Here is a 25,624-nt window from a genome sequence, read left to right as displayed (position 1 = left end):
GACTCCACAAAGTTCGAAGGCGTGTTTGCGAAGATTTTTTTCTGTATATAGATCAGGGGTCTCCAAACTTTTCAGGCCGAGGGCCGCATTAACTATCAAATTTCAGTTTAGGGGCCAGTTTCTTCCAGGCATGTCTTTGATTTTTCTGGGCAAAAACCCTCAGCAATCAACGACAAACGATTTTTTCTTGGACAAAAAGATCTCCGCGGGCCGGATGAGAGGACTTTGCGGGCCGCATCCGGCCCGCGGGCCGTAGTTTGGAGACCCCTGATATAGATGATAGAGGCTGAACGATTTAGATTATAGAGGCTAGACAATACTTTTCCTCCTGTTCATGAGAGCTGGAACGGTTCGAAAGTACCTTCACCTGAAGCACGGGAACTAGCTCAGAATTTACACGGGGGGGGGGGGAAGTCTTGTATTGCTGTTTGATGATTTACTTTCATATTTAATTAAAGCATTGTTTTTGTTCAACATTCGAACAGAAAATACAAGTATGTAGGTGCCCAGAGCTAGCCAAAGAAACATCAGCGGGTTTCCATTGTTACAGCTTGTAGTCGCTGGTACCTGAGAAAATAACAAGTGGCTTCCAGAATCGGATTTTTATCTGGCACGCCGAGTGCCATGCTAAACCGGCAGACGGTTTGGGAATGTCTCGCCCTTCTGTTGGTGGCATGTCAGTCAGTCACGGCCGGAACATCGGTAAGTAGATCTGGTCAGTGTCATGTCAGTCGGTCAGTGTCTTCATGTCAGTTGGTCAGTGTCTTCATGTCAGTTGGTCAGTGTCTTCATGTCTCATGCTGTCTTAAGACCTCCATGTCTCATGCTGTCTTAAGACCTTCATGTCTCATGCTGTCTTAAGACCTTCATGTCTCATGCTGTCTTAAGACCTCCATGTCTCATGCTGTCTTAAGACCTTCATGTCTCATGCTGTCTTAAGACCTCCATGTCTCATGCTGTCTTAAGACCTTCATGTCTCATGCTGTCTTAAGACCTTCATGTCTCATGCTGTCTTAAGACCTCCATGTCTCATGCTGTCTTAAGACCTTCATGTCTCATGCTGTCTTAAGACCTTCATGTCTCATGCTGTCTTAAGACCTCCATGTCTCATGCTGTCTTAAGACCTCCATGTCTCATGCTGTCTTAAGACCTTCATGTCTCATGCTGTCTTAAGACCTCCATGTCTCATGCTGTCTTAAGACCTTCATGTCTCATGCTGTCTTAAGACCTCCATGTCTCATGCTGTCTTAAGACCTTCATGTCTCATGCTGTCTTAAGACCTTCATGTCTCATGCTGTCTTAAGACCTCCATGTCTCATGCTGTCTTAAGACCCTCATGTCTCATGCTGTCTTAAGACCTTCATGTCTCATGCTGTCTTAAGACCTCCATGTCTCATGCTGTCTTAAGACCTTCATGTCTCATGCTGTCTTAAGACCTTCATGTCTCATGGACCTCTATGTCTAACCTTTAACCCTAATGATTATGACCCTACTTGTATCGGCCAGTTTTTGACCATCTCTACGTCTGTCTGCAGCCAACAATAACAAACTCGGCAGTGACGACACTGAAGGAATACCAGGCCACGCCCACCACCATCACGTCCATCACGTGCACTGACCCTGACCTTGCAGGTGTTGTGGTCAGCGGCTCCATATCCCCGACAACCAACTGTGTCAGCTGTTTCATCGTCGTGCCAACAGATCTAGGTAAGTCGACATCACGTGGTTCGTAGCAGACAGGTGAGTAGACATCACGTGGTTCGTAGCAGACTACAGATCTAGGTGAGTCAACATCACGTGGTTCGTAGCAGACAACAGACTTAAGTCGTTTCTGACACATTCCGTGTGGTTGTACGAATGGAAATTTTACAACGGGTGGAGTTTTGTTTTAAAGAATTTCCTCACCTTTATTTATAGGCATGAAAAATTCTTAAAAACTATTTTTTTTATATCTCTAAAATGTTTTTATCAGCAACTAAATCGTTAGTTCAGCAAGATATTGAAACGTCGACGTTATTGTTAACTTAATTGTGAGGTTAAAATTGTAATTTTTTTGTAGTGCTGAGTTGTTGAGAAAGTGGTGGTGGTTGTAGTTGTCAATCGATTGGGTTGCTGCTACCACCAGATTACATCTTACCACACCATATAGATGTATGTAACGCAGGGCCGGCGCTACCTATAAGGCGAACTAGGCGGTCGCCTAGGGCGCCATCCCTATGGGCGCGCAAAAAGTTTAATCGATATTATCAAAAATTACCTAACAATTAATAACTTTTATAAAGGAGTAGCGATCTATTTCGGCATCCAGGACGAACTGTCAATTTTGCAACCCCATCCCAATATTAGGTCTATAGGCCTGTATTTATTGATGTAGAAAACGATTAAATAAGTTCGTTATTTAAATTTCGAACATTTCAAACGGTTATTTAATTTTAATAGGGCTTGTAAGTCTCGTTTTCTCTGGCTTTGAATTAGAAATCTGTATTGGTGTACAGAGTTTTGTAATGACGGGATGTTCAAAGTATTGTAATTGTTTGGTAAGTTTTGATGAATCGTTTAGATTTGGGAGTAACGGCGGAAGGCTGTTGCTGATATGGTTTCGTAGGTATAAAGTATCGAAGTGTTAAAGTGGCATAATTTTTATTCGCCTGTTTTGTAGTTGAAGGTCTATTAGAATCTGATTGCTAATAAAGAAATGAGAATGCAGGTGATGAAGTATCGTAGTTCTGGAGTTCGGGAGTATTGATTCTTGTGGTATTAAGGTATCGAATTATATTGACTGTTAAAGTGTAGTAGTAGGTCCAGTTGTTGATTGGGAGTACCGTTTGTAGAGCTTGGTGAAGTTAAACGAGTTGGTGTCGTAGTTCTGGAGTATCGAGTCTAGTTATGTTTAGGTATCGAAGGTTGATATGTGTTGTGAATGTAGTAGAGTATATCGAGTAGTCGAGTTTATCGTAAGCTAGATGATTTCAATTCAGTACGGAACACACGACAAAGAAAGGTAGGCGTTCTCTAGTTGAAAAATGTTTAGTTTTTTAAGAAATCTATATTACCACTCTTAAAGTATTAATATATAATATTAAATAGGATGGAATTTATAATTATATTTATATCTAACCGTAAACTTTTTGTTTTTTCAAATTATATATATTTTTATATTTAATCAATAATTCCAGCAATGCCTAAAATAATTACCCGTGTTTGATTTTTTGCAAGCGACCCTTTTTTAAGGGATCCATAACTTACAAATTAAAGGATACCAGAAACCACAAATTAATGCATGTCATCAAAATTGAATAGAAGTATGTTATAATAAAGCTACCGTTTTTAGACTTTTAAACAAAACCTACAGTTAAGTATTCAATTGGTAAATATATTGTTTTCACAAGGTTACATAGGTAATGTAAAAGATGTATTATAATTATTACGTAGTAAAATTTAGAGTGTTTTATTGTGTATTTCAAGCATGCCTTAGTTACACGTGGTTATATTAGCGATTCTTGTAAAAATTATTTCCCTTGAATAAAATTTTGGTATTTACATTTTCAAAAGGGAGATAATTCGTTGCTTAACTTTACATTCATTTCAAATTCCTACACCTTAGGTTGACCGCTTACTTAAAAATACAACTTTAAGTTATTGTTTGCTATTGTAAAAATTGTATAGAGCTTAAGTTCTAAACAAAATAGTTTGGTAGGTTTTTTTTTTTAGCATTATCAAGTTGAAAAACAAATACATCAGTAGCCGTTACAGATTGCTATACTTAATGTTAGTAGACACAGTCTTAGTCGTAAATTAAACATCTTATTAGTTGTCTTTTCATATTTTTCACCCTCTCCTAAAGGATTCATATATAACAATTTTAGGCTGGAATCTATATTATTTATAACTTTTTATTTTTCAAAAACCGAAAAATCGTTACATATTCACACAATATAGACATTTTACAATTATAACTAAAGACAGTCAAGCTTAAAACAAGTAAGTTCCGTTTTGGAACTCACCTTGGTAGGACTGTAGAGAGCCCAACACTACAAGAACTTTTTTCATTCAGTGGTTTTTTCCAGACTTTTTCTCCCGGGAGGGGGGAAGGGAAACACTTAAAATTTTCTAAGGGGGGGGGGCTATGTTGTAAAGCACAAAGTAGACTCGTGCACTTAGCAACAATTTAATAAAATGTGATTACGCTTGCAAACTGGAATTGAAGGAATTAGTACAAACTTTTGAGATGAAGGAGGCAAGTAAAATTGGATTTTTAATGTATACTTATAGCGTGTATGCAATAGATAATAAATTAATATGTCACTTTTAATTAATTGTTTTCTTATACATATGTTTTAGTAATTAATTTGTGTGAAAGGGGGCGTTTAAATAATTTTTTGCATAGGGCGCTAGATAACCTGGCGCCGGCACTGATGTAATGATAACGACAATGTTTAAACTAACAAGCTGTGACCGAACCAGCAAACATTTGGAGGCTCTGTATAGTGCCACACAAGATGTCAAATGTTTCTCCACACCCTGTAAATGTCCACACACTGTAAATGTCCACCATGTGTCCACACACTGTAAATGTCCACCATTTGTCCACACCCTGTAAATGTCCACCATGTGTCCACACACTGTAAATGTCCACCATTTGTCCACACCCTGTAAATGTCCACCATTTGTCCACACCCTGTAAATGTCCACCATGTGTCCACACCCTGTAAATGTCCACCATTTGTCCACACCCTGTAAATGTCCACCATTTGTCCACACACTGTGAATGTCCACCATGTGTCCACACTAAATGTCCACCATGTGTCCACACCCTGTAAATGTCCACCATGTGTCCACACCCTGTAAATGTCCACCATGTGTCCACACCCTGTAAATGTCCACCATGTGTCCACACACTGTAAATGTCCACCATTTGTCCACACTAAATGTCCACCATTTGTCCACACTAAATGTCCACCATGTGTCCACACCCTGTAAATGTCCACCATTTGTCCACACCCTGTAAATGTCCACCATGTGTCCACACCCTGTAAATGTCCACCATTTGTCCACACTAAATGTCCACCATGTGTCCACACCCTGTAAATGTCCACCATGTGTCCACACCCTGTAAATGTCCACCATGTGTCCACACACTGTAAATGTCCACCATTTGTCCACACCCTGTAAATGTCCACCATGTGTCCACACCCTGTAAATGTCCACCATGTGTCCACACACTGTAAATGTCCACCATTTGTCCACACCCTGTAAATGTCCACCATGTGTTCACACCCTGTAAATGTCCACCATTTGTCCACACCCTGTAAATGTCCACCATTTGTCCACACACTGTGAATGTCCACCATGTGTCCACACTAAATGTCCACCATTTGTCCACACACTGTAAATGTCCACCATGTGTCCACACTAAATGTCCACCATGTGTCCACACTAAATGTCCACCATTTGTCCACACACACTGTAAATGTCCACCATGTGTCCACACTAAATGTCCACCATGTGTCCACACCCTGTAAATGTCCACCATTTGTCCACAAACTGTAAATGTCCACCATTTGTCCACACTAAATGTCCACCATGTGTCCACACCCTGTAAATGTCCACCATGTGTCCACACCCTGTAAATGTCCACCATGTGTCCACACCCTGTAAATGTCCACCATGTGTCCACACACTGTAAATGTCCACCATTTGTCCACACTAAATGTCCACCATTTGTCCACACTAAATGTCCACCATGTGTCCACACCCTGTAAATGTCCACCATTTGTCCACACCCTGCAAATGTCCACCATGTGTCCACACCCTGTAAATGTCCACCATTTGTCCACACTAAATGTCCACCATGTGTCCACACCCTGTAAATGTCCACCATGTGTCCACACCCTGTAAATGTCCACCATGTGTCCACACCCTGTAAATGTCCACCATGTGTCCACACCCTGTAAATGTCCACCATGTGTCCACACCCTGTAAATGTCCACCATGTGTCCACACCCTGTAAATGTCCACCATTTGTCCACACACTGTAAATGTCACCATTTGTCCACACCCTGTAAATGTCCACCATTTGTCCACACACTGTAAATGTCCACCATTTGTCCACACCCTGTAAATGTCCACCATTTGTCCACACCCTGTAAATGTCCACCATTTGTCCACACCCTGTAAATGTCCACCATTTGTCCACACACTGTGAATGTCCACCATGTGTCCACACTAAATGTCCACCATTTGTCCACACACACTGTAAATGTCCACCATGTGTCCACACTAAATGTCCACCATGTGTCCACACCCTGTTAATGTCCACCATTTGTCCACACCCTGTAAATGTCCACCATTTGTCCACAAACTGTAAATGTCCACCATTTGTCCACACTAAATGTCCACCATGTGTCCACACCCTGTAAATGTCCACCATGTGTCCACACCCTGTAAATGTCCACCATGTGTCCACACCCTGTAAATGTCCACCATGTGTCCACACCCTGTAAATGTCCACCATTTGTCCACACCCTGTAAATGTCCACCATTTGTCCACACACACTGTAAATGTCCACCATGTGTCCACACCCTGTAAATGTCCACCATTTGTCCACAAACTGTAAATGTCCACCATGTGTCCACACCCTGTAAATGTCCACCATGTGTCCACACCCTGTAAATGTCCACCATGTGTCCACACCCTGTAAATGTCCACCATGTGTCCACACCCTGTAAATGTCCACCATGTGTCCACACACTGTAAATGTCCACCATTTGTCCACACTAAATGTCCACCATTTGTCCACACCCTGTAAATGTCCACCATTTGTCCACACTAAATGTCCACCATTTGTCCACACCTTGTAAATGTCCACCATTTGTCCACACTAAATGTCCACCATTTGTCCACACTTAATTCCACCATTTTCCCACACTAAATGTCCACCATTTGTCCACACTAAATGTCCACCATTTGTCCACACTAAATGTCCACCATTTGTCCACACACTGTAAATGTCCACCATTTGTCCACACACTGTAAATGTCCACCCTTTGTCCACACTAAATGTCCACCATTTGTCCACACACTGTAAATGTCCACCATTTGTCCACACCCTGTAAATGTCCACCCTTTGTCCACACTAAATGTCCACCATTTGTCCACACAAAATGTCCACCATTTGTCCACACACACTAAATGTCCACCATTTGTCCACACACTGTATGTGTCCACCATTTGTCCACAACCTGTAAATGTCCACTATATGTCCACAAGCTGTAAATGTCTACCATTTGTCCACACTAAATGTCCACTATATGTCCACACCCTGTAAATGTCCACCATTTGTCCACACTAAATGTCCACCATTTGTCCACACCCTGTAAATGTCCACCATTTGTCCACACTAAATGTCCACCATTTGTCCACACACACTGTAAATGTCCACCATTTGTCCACACCCTGTGAATGTCCACCATTTGTCCACACACTGTAAATGTCCACCATTTGTCCACACACTGTAAATGTCCACTATATGTCCACACACTGTAAATGTCCACCATTTGACCACACCCTGTAAATGTCCACTATATGTCCACACCCTGTAAATGTCCACCATTTGTCCACACACTGTAAATGTCCACTATATGTCCACACACTGTAAATGTCCACCATTTGTCCACACCCTGTAAATGTCCACTATATGTCCACACACTGTAAATGTCCACCATTTGTCCACACTAAATGTCCACCATTTGTCCACACACACTGTAAATGTCCACCATGTGTCCACACCCTGTAAATGTCCACCATTTGTCCACACACTGTAAATGTCCACCATTTGTCCACACCCTGTAAATGTCCACCATTTGTCCACACACCCTGTAAATGTCCACCATTTGTCCACACACTGTAAATGTCCACCATGTGTCCACACCCTGTAAATGTCCACCATTTGTCCACACACTGTAAATGTCCACCATTTGTCCACACTAAATGTCCACCATTTGTCCACACACACTGTAAATGTCCACCATGTGTCCACACCCTGTAAATGTCCACCATTTGTCCACACACTGTAAATGTCCACCATTTGTCCACACTAAATGTCCACCATTTGTCCACACCCTGTAAATGTCCACCATGTGTCCACACCCTGTAAATGTCCACTATATGTCCACACACTGTAAATGTCCACCATTTGTCCACACTAAATGTCCACCATTTATCCACACACTGTAAATGTCCACCATTTTCCACACCCTGTAAATGTCCACACACTGTAAATGTCCACCATTTGTCCACACCCTGTAAATGTCCACCATTTGTCCACACACACTGTAAATGTCCACTATATGTCCACACACTGTAAATGTCCACCATTTGTCCACACTAAATGTCCACCATTTGTCCACACTAAATGTCCACCATTTGTCCACACTAAATGTCCACCATTTGTCCACACTCTGTAAATGTCCACCATTTGTCCACACACTGTAAATGTCCACCATTTGTCCACACCCTGTAAATGTCCACCATTTGTCCACACACTGTAAATGTCCACCATTTGTCCACACACACTGTAAATGTCCACCATTTGTCCACACCCTGTAAATGTCCACCATGTGTCCACACCCTGTAAATGTCCACCATGTGTCCACACACTGTAAATGTCCACCATTTGTCCACACACTGTAAATGTCCACCATTTGTCCACACACTGTAAATGTCCACCATGTGTCCACACCCTGTAAATGTCCACCATTTGTCCACACACTGTAAATGTCCACCATTTGTCCACACTAAATGTCCACCATTTGTCCACACCCTGTAAATGTCCACCATTTGTCCACACACTGTAAATGTCCACCATTTGTCCACACCCTGTAAATGTCCACTATTTGTCCACAGCGCAGGGCGAGTATGAGCTCCAGTTCTACCCCTCCGTGGCCACGCTCAACTTTAACGAAGTGCCGGAGTATGACATCACCTTGAGCTGTAACGACGGCACTGATCCCATTACGACCAAACACATCTATGTCAGACTCATACCCAACTCTGCTCCATACTTCACCAACGGTCTCACGGGTAAAGTCTCAGCATTCTGTCTCTGACCTACAAGACTGACCCCCTGACCTACGAGACGGACCCCTGACCTACGAGACGGACCCCCGACCTACAAGACGGACCCCTGACCTACGAGACTGACCCCCGACCTACAAGACGGACCCCTGACCTACGAGACTGACCCCTGACCTACGAGACTGACTTCCTGACCTACTAATCTAACCCCTGACCTACAAGACTGACCCCATAACCTACAAGACTGACCCCATAACCTACAAGACTGACCCCCTGACCTATGAGACTGACCCCTGACCTACGAGCCTGACCCCCTGACCTACGAGACTGATCCCTGACCTATGAGACTGACCCCTGACCTACGAGACTGACCCCCTGACCTACGAGACTGACCCCTAAGACTGACCCCTGACCTACGAGACTGACCCCTGACCTACAAGACTGACCCCTGACCCTGACCCCCTGACCTACGAGACTGACCCCTGACCCCCTGAACTATCTGCCCCACAGATTCCTTCATCTGGTCCAACACGAAGACGACCACCGCCCTGACCCCCCTGTACACCATATCTGCGGCTGACCCCGACGGTGACCCCATCTACTACACACTCAAGACCACGCCCACTTCATCAAACTTCGCCGTCAATTCACGTGAGTCGCGTGCATTATATATATATATATATATATATATATATATATATATATATATATATATATATATATATATATATAATATTCTTTAACCTTGTATTAGTGTTAGTAGTGTTGAAGAAACTCACCATTAACTCGCCATTAACTCGCCATTAACAATCGTGTTGTGTCTACCAGTGGGTCAGATTTACGCGGTCAATGACCTCAGCTCAGAGTGTAACGACAAGATGACCTTTGAAGTCCGGCTGTCAGACGGGAAGATAACAAACGTGGGTCCACAGGTCATCACGGCCACACTCAGCGGTAGGTCCACAGGTCATCACGGCCACACTCAGCGCTAGGTCCACAGGTCATCACGGCCACACTCAGCAGTAGTCCATAGGTCATCACGGCCACACTCAGCGGTAGGTCCATAGGTCATCACGGCCACATTTAGCGGTAGGTCCATAGGTCATCACGGCCACACTCAGCGCTAGGTCCACAGGTCATCACGGCCACATTTAGCGGTAGGTCCATAGGTCATCACGGCCACATTTAGCGGTAGGTCCACAGGTCATCACGGCCACACTCAGCGGTAGGTCCACACTTTGCCACTTGCGTGTGTGTGGTCACGCACGCTAGAGCCATTCTCAGACAAGTAGGTCAACTAAGACCTACACCAGAGGCGTAGCGAGGGGGGCGGGGGGACATATGTCCCCGGGCGCCGACCTTAGGGGGCGCCAAAATGGGTTGGAAAAATAAATTGAAAGCTTGAGGAAGGGGGGGGGTGCAAATCGAAAGTTTGAGGAGGGGCTGCAAATCGAAATCTTGAGGGGGGGGATGCAAATCGAAAGTTTGTACCCGGGCGCCGGGAAGGGTCGCTACGCCTCTGACCTACACTTAACATATACCCTACTTATACAAACATAACACCTAAACTACACACCCAGTCAGACTTAGCAATATGAAACTAGAAAAACACATGCATGAAAAATAAAAGAAGAAATTCAATGCCCCTAATCCCGGCTCTACGAATGTAAACATTTAGCGTGAACCACAGCTCACCAGACTTCCTAAACGTCCCCAAGAAGAGAATTATATATATAGAATAGAAATAAAAATTGTCAACTTCACCACTTTACAAGGATTACAAAACAAGTTTTCCACCGTCCACAAGCCAAGCACGACCTGTCGCTCAGTCATTCAGTGACACACTCAGTCACACACTCAGTCACACACTCAGTCACACACTCAGTCACACACTCAGTCACACACTCAGTCACACACTCAGTCACACACTCAGTCACACACTCAGTCACATACTCAGTCACACACTCAGTCACACACTCAGTCACACACTCAGTCACACACTCAGTCACACACTCAGTCACACACTCAGTCACACACTCAGTCACACACTCAGTCACACACTCAGTCACACACTCACTCACTCACTCAGTCACACACTCAGTCACACACTCAGTCACACACTCAGTCACACACTCAGTCACACACTCAGTCACACACTCAGTCACACACTCAGTCACACACTCAGTCACACACTCAGTCACACACTCAGTCACACACTCAGTCACACACTCAGTCACACACTCAGTCACACACTCAGTCACACACTCAGTCACACACTCAGTCACACACTCAGTCACACACTCAGTCACACACTCAGTCACACACTCAGTCACACACTCAGTCACACACTCACTCACTCACTCAGTCATTCAGTCACACACTCAGTCACACACTCAGTCACACACTCAGTCACACACTCAGTCACACACTCAGTCACACACTCAGTCACACACTCAGTCACACACTCAGTCACACACTCAGTCACACACTCAGTCACACACTCAGTCACACACTCAGTCACACACTCAGTCACACACTCAGTCACACACTCACTCACTCACTCACTCAGTCATTCAGTCACACACTCAGTCACACACTCAGTCACACACTCAGTCACACACTCAGTCACACACTCAGTCACACACTCACTCACTCACTCAGTCACACACTCAGTCACACACTCAGTCACACACTCACTCACTCACTCAGTCACACACTCAGTCACACACTCAGTCACACACTCAGTCACACACTCAGTCACACACTCACTCACTCACTCAGTCACACACTCACTCACTCACTCACTCAGTCACACACTCAGTCACACACTCAGTCACACACTCAGTCACACACTCAGTCACACACTCAGTCACACACTCAGTCACACACTCGGTCACACACTCAGTCACACACTCACTCACTCACTCACTCAGTCATTCAGTCACACACTCAGTCACACACTCAGTCACACACTCAGTCACACACTCAGTCACACACTCAGTCACACACTCAGTCACACACTCAGTCACACACTCAGTCACACACTCACTCACTCACTCACTCACTCACTCACTCACTCACTCACTCAGTCATTCAGTCACACACTCAGTCACACACTCAGTCACACACTCAGTCACACACTCAGTCACACACTCACTCACTCACTCAGTCACACACTCAGTCACACACTCAGTCACACACTCACTCACTCACTCAGTCACACACTCAGTCACACACTCAGTCACACACTCAGTCACACACTCAGTCACACACTCACTCACTCACTCAGTCACACACTCAGTCACTCACTCAGTCACACACTCAGTCACACACTCAGTCACACACTCAGTCACACACTCAGTCACACACTCACTCACTCACTCAGTCACACACTCAGTCACACACTCAGTCACACACTCACTCACTCACTCAGTCACACACTCAGTCACACACTCAGTCACACACTCAGTCACACACTCAGTCACACACTCACTCACTCACTCAGTCACACACTCAGTCACACACTCAGTCACACACTCAGTCACACACTCACTCACTCACTCACTCACTCACTCACTCACTCACTCAGTCATTCAGTCACACACTCAGTCACACACTCAGTCACACACTCAGTCACACACTCAGTCACACACTCACTCACTCACTCAGTCACACACTCAGTCACACACTCAGTCACACACTCACTCACTCACTCAGTCACACACTCAGTCACACACTCAGTCACACACTCAGTCACACACTCAGTCACACACTCACTCACTCACTCAGTCACACACTCAGTCACTCACTCAGTCACACACTCAGTCACACACTCAGTCACACACTCAGTCACACACTCCGAGCAACACATCACCTCGACCAGCCACAGCCGACTGATCTGAATTTCGCGCCATCAGCCGCACAACACCCAGCTACACCAAACACAACACCCAGCTACACCAAACACAACACCCAGCTACACCAAACACAACACCCAGCAACACCACACAAAACACAGCTACACCACACAACACCCAGCTACACCACACACAACACACAACTACACCACACACAGCTACACCACACACAACACCCAACTACACAACACCCAGCTACACCACACAGCTACACCACATACAACACCCAGCTACACCACACAGCTACACCACATACAACACCCAACTACACCACACACAGCTACACCACACACAACACCCAACTACACACACACAACTACACCACACACAACTACACCACACACAGCTACACCACACACAACACCCAGCTACACCACACACAACACCCAACTACACCACACACAACTACACCACACACAACTACACCACACACAACACCCAACTACACCACACACAACTACACCACACACCACACACAGCTACACCACACACAACACCCAGCTACACCACACACAACACCCAGCTACACCACACACAACACCCAACTACACCACACACAACTACACCACACACCACACACAACTACACCACACACAACTACACCACACACAGCTACACCACACACAGCTACACCACACACAGCTACACCACACACAGCTACACCACACACAACTACACCACACACCACACACAACTACACCACACACAACTACACCACACCCAACTACACCACACCCAACTACACCACACACAACACCCAACTACACCACACACAACACCCAACTACACCACACACAACTACACCACACACAACTACACCACACACAACTACACCACACACAACTACACCACACACAACTACACCACACACAACTACACCACACACAACTACACCACACACAACTACACCACACACAACACCCAACTACACCACACACAACTACACCACACACAACTACACCACACACAACTACACCACACACAACTACACCACACACAACTACACCACACACAACTACACCACACACAACTACACCACACACAACACCAAACTACACCACACACAACTACACCACACACAACTACACCACACACAACTACACCACACACAACACCCAACTACACCACACACAACACCCAACTACACCACACACAACTACACCACACACAACACCCAACTACACCACACACAACACCCAACTACACCACACACAACTACACCACACACAACACCCAACTACACCACACACAACTACACCACACACAACTACACCACACACAACTACACCACACACAACACACAACTACACCACACACAACACCCAACTACACCACACACAACACCCAACTACACCACACACAACACCTAACTACACCACAGCCAACTACACCACACACAACACCCAACTACACCACACACAACTACACCACACACAACTACACCACACACAACACACAACTACACCACACACAACACACAACTACACCACACACAACACCCAACTACACCACACACAACACCCAACTACACCACACACAACACCCAACTACACCACACCCAACTACACCACACACAACACCCAACTACACCACACACAACTACACCACACACCACACACAGCTACACCACACACAACACCCAACTACACCACACACAACACCCAACTACACCACACCCAACTACACCACACACAACACCCAACTACACCACACCCAACTACACCACACACAACACCCAACTACACCACACACAACTACACCACACACCACACACAGCTACACCACACACAACACCCAACTACACCACACACAACTACACCACACACCACACACAGCTACACCACACACAACACCCAACTACACCACACACAACTACACCACACACAACACCCAGCTACACCACACACAGCTACACCACACACAACACCCAACTACACCACACACAACTACACCACACACAACTACACCACACACAACACCCAGCTACACCACACACAACTACACCACACACAACACCCAACTACACCACACACAACTACACCACACACAACACCCAGCTACACCACACACAACTACACCACACACAACTACACCACACACAACTACACCACACACAACACACAACTACACCACACACAACACCCAACTACACCACACACCACACACAGCTACACCACACACAGCTACACCACACACAACTACACCACACACAACTACACCACACACAACACCCAGCTACACCACACACAACTACACCACACACAACTACACCACACACAACACCCAGCTCCACCACACACAACAAATAGTCCCACAATGACATCTCCTATAGCCATAAGACACACCAAAACAAAACGTTAAACTTAGCGTGGTAGAAATATAAACAAACATGCACACAAGAAAAACTTAATAAAATTAAAACATGAAACAAATGCTGGCCCAATAAAACAACACTACATCCATATAGCCATCATTCGACAAAAACAACCATTACAAAAACAGAACAATCAAATAAACCAGCCACCCACATCAAGGTGAAATGTTGACGTCTGCAGGCGCCAACCAGACGCCCAAGATCACGAACCTTGACGCGACAGCTCGCTGGCCTGAAGACACGGCCGTGTCGACCTCTCTCATCAACCTTGACGTCGTGGACGACTCGGGTTCAACGACCTTGTCCTTCACCACCAGCCCAACCAGTGCCCTCAGTCTCTTCGATATCAGCGGTAAGTCGGATGTGACGTCACGATATCAGCGGTAAGTCGGATGTGACGTCACGATATCAGCGGTAAGTTGGATGTGACGTCACGATATCAGCGGTAAGTTGGATGTGACGTCACGATATCAGCGGTAAGTTGGATGTGACGTCACGATATCAGCTGTAAGGTGGATGTGATGTCACGATATCAGCGGTAAGTTGGATGTGACGTCACGATATCAGCGGTAAGCCAGATGTGACGTCACGATATCAGCGGTAAGCTAGATGTCACGTCACGATATCAGCGGTAAGCCAGATGTGACGTCACGATATCAGCGGTAAGCTAGATGTGCTAAACAAAAGGTCAGAAAGACGTGACTTCATGATGTAAGTGGTATGACTGATGTAGCGTCATTGTAAGTCGTCATACAGGACTGGCGCCATGCTATAAGAAGTGGTGTAGCTAGGATATTTGCTGTCAGAGCGGACTCGCCTTTGATGTTACGGAAAAATTGGACTTGTTGCCTTTTACCAAATTATCAGTTAACTGGTATCACTCGATCTTTACAACGCTACTGGTTTAAAGTGGTTTTACAATAGATCTGTTTCTACTTTCAAACAGACGTCAATGTTTCAGTTTGACCATAATGCGAGAACTCCTTTACCCCCCCCCCCACCCATGAGTCTAAAACCGCCCGTGACCCACCCCTCCCCAGGTACTTCCGTGGTCCTCAAGTCTAAGTTGGACTACGAGAGCTACCTGCTGCAGCGCCCGCTCCTCATCGTCTCGGCCACCGACGGCTACTGCACGTCCAAGTCCTACACCTACACCGTCAGCGTCACCGACGTCAACGAGCCGCCCGTCATCTCACCCGACAACCAGATCCTAGAGGTGTACGAGGGCGATGTGAGTCGCTGGACCACCTCCACTGCTCGGACAGATATATATATATATATATATATATATATATATATATATATATATATATATATATATATATATATATATATATATCAACTAAGATGGATTTCTGTAAGAGTATATGTGGAGTGATGCGGTCAATAGCTAGTGTACATTAAAGTTACTGGATGTGTTTGGTAATACTTTATGCCAGCCATGACCCAATCGTTCCAGATCAACTTGGACCCCAAGTGGACAACCACTGACCCTGATGCCGGGGACACCCTGACCTACTCCATCAAAAGCTGTGAGTTCAAATACACGTTAGATTAATGCTGCAGTGATTTTAAAGTGCTGACATACACGTTAGATTAATGCTGTAGTGATTTTAAAGTGCTGACATACACGTTAGATTAATGATGTGGTGATTTTAAAGTGCTGACATACACGTTAGATTAATGCTGTAGACATTTGAAAATGCTGACATACACGTTAGATTAATGCTGTAGTGATTTTAAAGTGCTGACATACACGTTAGATTAATGATGTGGTGATTTTAAAGTGCTGACATATACGTTAGATTAATGATGTAGGCATTTGAAAATGCTGACATTTGAAGCATGTGATAAAATCCTGACAGCCAGCCCCACGGGCACATCCACGAGACTAGTGACTGACCCCACCACGGGGGTCATCAAGTCAGTGGTGGACTACGATGTTGACCAGAGTGCCATGTCAGCCACTGTCACACTAACTATGCAGGTCAGTGGCACTAGCAAGCACACACACACAGTCGGATATACGTATATACGTATATACATATATACACACATACAACCATAATTATATACTATACACTTGTATGCACAGACACACAGACACAAGCACAAACATACACATAGACCACCACGCACGTGCACCTCTACTCACCTTTGAACTCTAAGGTCATGAGACAAAGGTCAGGGTGAGGACGGGTCCTAGTGTTGTGTTGGAGTGTTGGCTGAACTAGTAGATTAGATGTCTGTCTCGTTTTAATTCAGATTTTGAAGCACATTACCAGCATTTCAGGTGGGGGCCTGCAATGGGATTGGGTTGGATACATTCTCTTGTTGGGGTGGGGGGGGGGGGGGGGGGCATTGAACTCTGAACTTCCAGCTTCAGTGAAAATTGTAAAAACAAATAAATCCAAAAACGCTAAATTCGGCCACCTTACAAAGACTTCCCGACTGCGTGGGTTAGGTGGAGATGGGAGTTTACGGTAAAACCTACTCGAGCTAGGTTTAACTGGGACAGGTTTAAATGGGACAGGTTTAAATGGGACAGGTTTAAATGGGACAGGTTTAACTGGGACAGGTTTAAATGGGACAGGTTTAAATGGGACAGGTTGAAATGGGACAGGTTTAACTGGGACAGGTTTAACTGGGACAGGTTTACGGTAGAGCCAACTCTATCGCCAACAGGTGAGCGACTCGGGGCTGCTGAATGACACGACAACCTTGACCCTTCACATCCTGGACGCCAACGACAACGCCCCCATCTTCTCCACGGGGCTCGTTGATCAGTTCTTCACGGTCACAGAATGTTCCAGCACAGGCATCAAGCTAGGGGCCGTGTCAGCCACAGACAAGGACTCGACTTTCCAGGTCAGTGGTGGTTAGGGAACATTGGATAGGTAGGGTTAGGGAACATTGGATAGGTAGGGTTAGGGAACATTGGATAGGTAGGGTTAGGGAACATTGAATATGTAGGGTTAGGGAACATTGGATAGGTAGGGTTAGGGAACATTGGATAGGTAGGGTTAGGGAACATTGGATAGGTAGGGTTAGGGAACATTGGACAGGTAGGGATAGGGAACATTGGATAGGTAGGGTTAGGGAACATTGGATAGGTAGGGTTAGGGAACATTGAATATGTAGGGTTAGGGAACATTGGATAGGTAGGGTTAGGGAACATTGGATAGGTAGGGTTAGGGAACGTTGGATAGGTAGGGTTAGGGAACATTGAATATGTAGGGTTAGGGAACATTGGATAGGTAGGGTTAGGGAACATTGGATAGGTAGGGTTAGGGAACATTGGATAGGTAGGGTTAGGGAACATTGAATATGTAGGGTTAGGGAACATTGGATAGGTAGGGTTAGGGAACATTGGATAGGTAGGGTTAGGGAACATTGGATAGGTAGGGTTAGGGAACATTGGATAGGTATGGTTAGGGAACATTGGATAGGTAGGGTTAGGGAACATTGGATAGGTAGGGTTAGGGAACATTGAATATGTAGGGTTAGGGAACATTGGATAGGTAGGGTTAGGGAACATTGGATAGGTAGGGTTAGGGAACATTGGATAGGTAGGGTTAGGGAACATTGAATATGTAGGGTTAGGGAACATTGGATAGGTAGGGTTAGGGAACATTGGATAGGTAGGGTTAGGGAACATTGGATAGGTAGGGTTAGGGAACATTGGATAGGTAGGGTTAGGGAACATTGGATAGGTAGGGATAGGGAACATTGGATAGTACATGGTTTAAGTTTCGAGAACATTGGATAGTTCATGTTGTAAGATTAGGGAACATTGGATATTAAGGTAAACGCACATTTAATAACTGTCGTTTTAAAGACTTGATTTGGTATAAACTTTTTATATAAATTCAGGAAAAATAAGAAAATAAAACAAACTTTATCTTTTGATCTAGCCAAACCACCGATCGTTCACGTCTGACACATTTTAGTGACCAACGCATTTACTAAAGGAAAAAGTTGTTTTATTATTTAACGTATAATTGGTAGCCTTTTGTTATACTTATTTTTATTTGTTTTAAATCGAGATTCGAACATTTAAACTCGTTCTAGATCTATCTTGATATTTTTTCCATATAAATGTATGTACTAACCCTGACGGTAGAAGCCTCAGTTGAATTCTATCGATCAAAAAACAAATGTCATGTACCTGACATTTACAGGACAACAACGTGATCACGTACAGCAAGAGTGCAGGAGGAACTGGCGTGACCATCACGCCTGCTGGTGACGTCATCCTAGACAGTGTGTCTGCAGCAGGGACCAGCGCCACCTACACGGTGGTGGCCACTGACCACGGCGTCTACCCAGGGGCACTGTCCAGCGTCATCCCGGCCACAGTCACAGTCAGCTTCACAGTAAGTCATGTCACAGTCAGCTTCACATTAAGTCATGTCACGTCAGTGTCACAGTAAGTCATGTCACGTCAGTGTCACAGTAAGTCATGTCACGTCAGTGTCACAGTAAGTCATGTCAGTGTCACAGTCAGCTTCACAGTAAGTCATGTCACGTCAGTGTCACGGTAAGTCATGTCACGTCAGTGTCACAGTAAGTCATGTCACGTCAGTGTCACAGTAAGTCATGTCACGTCAGTGTCACAGTAAGTCATGTCACGTCAGTGTCACAGTAAGTCATGTCAGTGTCACAGTCAGCTTCACAGTAAGTCATGTCACGTCAGTGTCACGGTAAGTCATGTCACGTCAGTGTCACAGTAAGTCATGTCACGTCAGTGTCACAGTAAGTCATGTCACGTCAGTGTCACAGTAAGTCATGTCACGTCAGTGTCACAGTAAGTCATGTCACGTCAGTGTCACAGTAAGTCATGTCACGTCAGTGTCACAGTAAGTCATGTCATGTCAGTGTCACAGTAAGTCATGTCAGTGTCACAGTAAGTCATGTCAGTGTCACAGTAAGTCATGTCACGTCAGTGTCACAGTAAGTCATGTCACAGTCAGCGTCACAGTAAGTCATGTCAGTGTCACAGTAAGTCATGTCAGTGTCACAGTAAGTCATGTCACAGTAAGTAACGTCAGTGTCACAGTCAGCTTCACAGTAAGTCATGTCACAGTAAGTAACGTCAGTGTCACAGTCAGCTTCACAGTAAGTCATGTCAGTGTCACAGTCAGCTTCACAGTAAGTCATGTCACAGTCAGTGTCACAGTAAGTCATGTCACGTCAGTGTCACAGTAAGTCATGTCACGTCAGCTTCACAGTAAGTCATGTCACGTCAGTGTCACGGTAAGTCATGTCACGTCAGTGTCACAGTAAGTCATGTCACGTCAGTGTCACGGTAATTCATGTCACGTCAGTGTCACAGTAAGTCATGTCACGTCGGTGTCACGGTAAGTCATGTCACGTCAGTGTCAAAGTAAGTCATGTCACGTCAGTGTCACAGTAAGTCATGTCACGTCAGTGTCACAGCAAGTCATGTCACGTCAGTGTCACAGTAAGTCATGTCACGTCAGTGTCACAGTAAGTCATGTCACGTCAGTGTCACAGTAAGTCATGTCATGTCAGTGTCACAGTCATGTCACGTCAGTGTCACAGTCATGTCACGTCAGTGTCACAGTCATGTCACGTCAGTGTCACGGTAAGTCATGTCACGTCAGTGTCACAGTAAGTCATGTCACGTCAGTGTCACGGTAAGTCATGTCACGTCAGTGTCACAGTAAGTCATGTCAGTGTCAGTGTCACAAAATCATCTTTAGGTGGTAAACGGTAAATCTGTGCAAGTTTGTTGATAAGTGTGAATAAAGTTGATCGATTTCAAGTGAATGTCAAAATCAAACGTTGACCCTTGAACTTTGAAGTTTTTGTCACATAGTGGATGACATGATGTCAGCTAGTGGATGACATCAGCTGGTTAACATCGTGCTACATCACGCCTATTATCACTGCAAATTATTTTCTTCTGATCAAACTAGCCTTGTCCAACGACGACCACCACTACGACAACCACCACAACCACGACGCCAACCACGACTACAACGCCAACGACAACCACCCCCAAGGCATCTTCCTTCTCAACCTCGGATAATCTCTGGTGGATTATCCTTTCGGCTCTCTTCGGCACGGCATTTGTAGGTCAGTCGCAATTTATCCAATCCACCATTATACGGCACATTTCATGGCATTTGTAGGTCAGTCGCATTTTATCCAATCCACCATTATACGTAACATTTCAAGGCATTTGTAGGTCAGTCGCATTTTATCCAATCCACCATTATACGGCACATTTCATGGCATTTGTAGGTCAGTCGCATTTTATCCAATCCACAATTTTACGGAACATTTCATGGCATTTGTAGGTCAGTCGCATTTTATCCAATCCACCATTATACGGCACATTTCATGGCATTTGTAGGTCAGTCGCATTTTATCCAATCCACCATTATACGGAAAATTTCATGGCATTTGTAGGTCAGTCGCATTTTATCCAATCCACCATTATACGACACATTTCATGGCATTTGTAGGTCAGTCGCATTTTATCCAATCCACCATTATACGGAACATTTCATGGCATTTGTAGGTCAGTCGCATTTTATCCAATCCACCATTATACGGAACATTTCATGGCATTTGTAGGTCAGTCGCATTTTATCCAATCCACCATTATACGGAAAATTTCATGGCATTTGTAGGTCAGTCGCATTTTATCCAATCCACCATTATACGACACATTTCATGGCATTTGTAGGTCAGTCGCATTTTATCCAATCCACCATTATACGGAACATTTCATGGCATTTGTAGGTCAGTCGCATTTTATCCAATCCACCATTATACGGAACATTTACACGGATCGAAATCAGTAACTTTTTTTAAAGCAATCAATTTAAAAATAAATAAAAAAACTTCTATCATCTGAGGGGGGTGGGGGGTAGTTGACAGAGGTTTGATGACATTAGAGGGGGGGGGGGGGGGTAGTTGACTGAGGTTGGATGTCAAAAGGGGGAGGGGGTCTGGCTTTTTGTGACGATGTGGAGAGGGGAGGTAAATATCGTCAAAAAAACGTGACGTCATATGCGAATGACCCCTTAGCTAGCTGCAACAGCTGTTTGACAAAAATTGTACGTAGGAGTCCTGTATCAAAGGCCAACCATGTCCGTCCCAGTAAAACAATGCTATAGGAGTCACGTGACTGATTTGTAATGTTCTCTCTGGAATATTCCCCAGGTGTGACTGCCTGGCTGTGCCTGAGTCGGGTCAGGCCTTTCTGTGCTGGCAACATCCCCCGGGGTCACTGGTCACGTGGGTGTAGCGGCAGATGTGGGGGAGACATGTGCAAACGTAAGAAAGTCCCGTGAGTACACATTTTAGCTATTCACTAGCTGACATACACATTTTAGCTGTAGACTGGCTGATGTACACATTTTAGCTGTAGACTGGCTGACATACACATTTTAGCTGTAGACTGGCTGACATACACATTTTAGCTGTAGACTGGCTGACATACACATTTTAGCTGTAGACTGGCTGACATACACATTTTAGCTGTAGACTGGCTGACATACACATTTTAGCTAGTCACTGGCAGACATACACATTTTAGGTGTACACTGGCTGACATACACATTTTAGCTGTAGACTGGCTGATGTACACATTTTAGCTGTAGACTGGCTGACATACACATTTTAGCTGTAGACTGGCTGACATACACATTTTAGCTGTAGACTGGCTGACATACACACATTAGCTAGTCACTAGCTGACATACACATTTTAGCTGTAGACTGGCTGACATACACATTTTAGCTGTAGACTGGCTGATGTACACATTTTAGCTGTAGACTGGCTGATGTACACATTTTAGCTGTAGACTGCCTGACATACACATTTTAGCTGTAGACTGGCTGACATACACATTTTAGCTACTCACTAGCTGACATACACATTTTAGCTGCACACTGGCTGACATACACATTTTAGCTGTAGACTGGCTGATGTACACATTTTAGCTGTAGACTGGCTCACATACACATTTTAGCTGTACACTGGCTGACATACACATTTTAGCTGTACACTAGCTGACATACACATTTTAGCTGCACACTGGCTGACATACACATTTTAGCTGCACACTAGCTGACATACACACATTAGCTAGTCACTAGCTGACATACACATTTTAGCTGTAGACTGGCTGACATACACATTTTAGCTGTAGACTGGCTGACATACACATTTTAGCTGTAGACTGGCTGACATACACATTTTAGCTGTAGACTGGCTGACATACACATTTTAGCTGTAGACTGGCTGACATACACATTTTAGCTAGTCAATGGCAGACATACACATTTTAGCTGTAGACTGGCTGATGTACACATTTTATCTGCAGACTGCCTGACATACACATTTTAGCTGTAGACTGTCTGACATACACATTTTAGCTACTCACTAGCTAACATACACATTTTAGCTGCACACTGGCTGACATACACATTTTAGCTGCACACTAGCTGACATACACACATTAGCTAGTCACTAGCTGACATAAACATTTTAGCTGTAGACTGGGTGACATACACATTTTAGCTGTAGACTGGCTGACATACACATTTTAGCTGTAGACTGGCTGACATACACATTTTAGTTGCAACACTGGCTGATGTACATATTTTAGCTAAACACTGGCTGACATACGCATTTTAGCTAGTCACTAGCTGACATACACATTTTAGCTGTAGACTGGCTGATGTACACATTTTAGCTGTAGACTGGCTGACTTACACATTTTAGCTGTAGACTGGCTGACATACACATTTTAGCTGTAGACTGGCTGACATACACATTTTAGCTAGTCACTGGCAGACATACACATTGTGGCTGTAGACTAGCTGACATACACATTTTAGCTGTAGAATGGCTGACTTACACGTTTTAGCTAGTCACTGGCAGACATACACATTTTGGCTGTAGACTATCTGACATACACATTTTAGCTGTAGACTAGCTGACATACACATTTTAGCTGTAGACTGACTGACATACTCATTTTAGCTAGTCACTGAAGGATACAGTTACCATAGCAAAAAAATGTTCCAACATATTTTATTGAACTATTAAGTTAATGTTTTTCATACACTGTAACATGTAGGCTAAATATATATATTTTTTTAAATGATTCAATTTAAACTTTTTTACAGAAAAGTTCCCAAATCAACACGTGTTATTGACATAAAGCCCAAGCCGGAAGGGTGAGTTTTGTTTTGATCTCATTTTATTATTTTATTCTGTTTTGGTATTCCTGACTTAAGAGCATACTTCGGTCTGCCTGACTTCATACTTCGGTCTGCCTGACTTAAGAATATACTTTGGTCTGACTTAAGAGCATACTTTGGTCTGCCTGACTTAAGAACATACTTTGGTCTGCCTGACTTAAGATTAAGAACATACTTCGAACTGGATTGTTCAGAAAAGACCAGAAGAAAGAAAGTGATGAGATATTTCTAACGACATCCAACCTTTCAGAATAGACCCACAGTCAGTCGGGGGGGGGGGGGGGGCAGACACTTTTGAAAGTATATATTTTCTATATAAATTCCATTTCCTTTGGGGGAGGGGGCGGTAGACTCTCTTCTGTCACCGAATCCTTCAGTGGTTCTAAATTTAGCCTACATGCACTCCTCTAACGCAGGGGTCTCCAAACTTTTCAGTCCGAGGGCCGCATTAACTATCAAATTTCAGTTCGGGGGCCGGTTTCTTCCAGGCATGTCGTGATTTTTCTCAGTAAAGTTCCTCAGCCATCTCCAACAAACGTTTTTTTTTCCGTGGACAAAAAGATCTCCGCGGGCCGGATGAGAGGACCTCGCGGGCCGCATCCGGCCCGCGGGCCGTAGTTTGGAGACCCCTGCTCTAACGCCATGTAATCATTTGTCTCACCAGAATCGCACCCGGCAACGGAAACGCTGGATTCTGGAAAGAAAGTAAGCTTTTATATCTTTATAGTCTACTAGTCAGCCCGCGTTCTCCCTCAGATAACCAGTCATTTGGCAGGAAAGTAGATTAAAAATGACAGTTGTTCAACAATTTATCTTTTTATATTTGTTGATAATTGATGCTAACGAGAATAAACTGCACCAACTAGGCTGCAATTATTCAATTATCATTTCAATAATCTGAAGAAATGTAGTCTTACGCTTATATTATTTATAACATTCGTACATTTCATCTTTTATTATTATAAATAAAATTAAATATAGTAAAAATAGTGCCTACATAGAATAGTTCGTA

General features: G+C 44.4%; 1 protein-coding gene across 1 annotated transcript in view; it reads left to right on the top strand.

Moving 5' to 3' along the window:
- The window catches only part of LOC131956398 (mucin-5AC), a 34,589-nt gene that overhangs the window by 7,066 nt on the left and 1,899 nt on the right, over nucleotides 1-25,624 (top strand). Inside the window, exons 2-16 of the mRNA XM_059320814.1 lie at nucleotides 486-702; nucleotides 1,536-1,707; nucleotides 8,906-9,082; nucleotides 9,587-9,727; nucleotides 9,905-10,030; nucleotides 15,549-15,719; nucleotides 16,408-16,598; nucleotides 16,827-16,899; nucleotides 17,233-17,354; nucleotides 18,053-18,235; nucleotides 19,549-19,743; nucleotides 21,310-21,469; nucleotides 22,565-22,691; nucleotides 24,538-24,588; nucleotides 25,277-25,317. Coding sequence (XP_059176797.1) covers nucleotides 625-702; nucleotides 1,536-1,707; nucleotides 8,906-9,082; nucleotides 9,587-9,727; nucleotides 9,905-10,030; nucleotides 15,549-15,719; nucleotides 16,408-16,598; nucleotides 16,827-16,899; nucleotides 17,233-17,354; nucleotides 18,053-18,235; nucleotides 19,549-19,743; nucleotides 21,310-21,469; nucleotides 22,565-22,691; nucleotides 24,538-24,588; nucleotides 25,277-25,317 — 2,008 coding nt within the window. The 5' untranslated portion in view covers nucleotides 486-624. The remainder of the gene's footprint in view (nucleotides 1-485; nucleotides 703-1,535; nucleotides 1,708-8,905; nucleotides 9,083-9,586; nucleotides 9,728-9,904; nucleotides 10,031-15,548; nucleotides 15,720-16,407; nucleotides 16,599-16,826; nucleotides 16,900-17,232; nucleotides 17,355-18,052; nucleotides 18,236-19,548; nucleotides 19,744-21,309; nucleotides 21,470-22,564; nucleotides 22,692-24,537; nucleotides 24,589-25,276; nucleotides 25,318-25,624) is intronic.

The sequence above is a fragment of the Physella acuta genome, unplaced genomic scaffold (assembly GCF_028476545.2).
Source record: "Physella acuta isolate Inbredline_101_S28 unplaced genomic scaffold, ASM2847654v3 ptg001147l, whole genome shotgun sequence".
Classification (NCBI taxonomy): Eukaryota; Metazoa; Mollusca; class Gastropoda; family Physidae; genus Physella; species Physella acuta.
The sequence above is the reverse complement of the archived record's forward strand: the minus strand, read 5'-3'. Positions and strand labels throughout refer to the sequence as shown.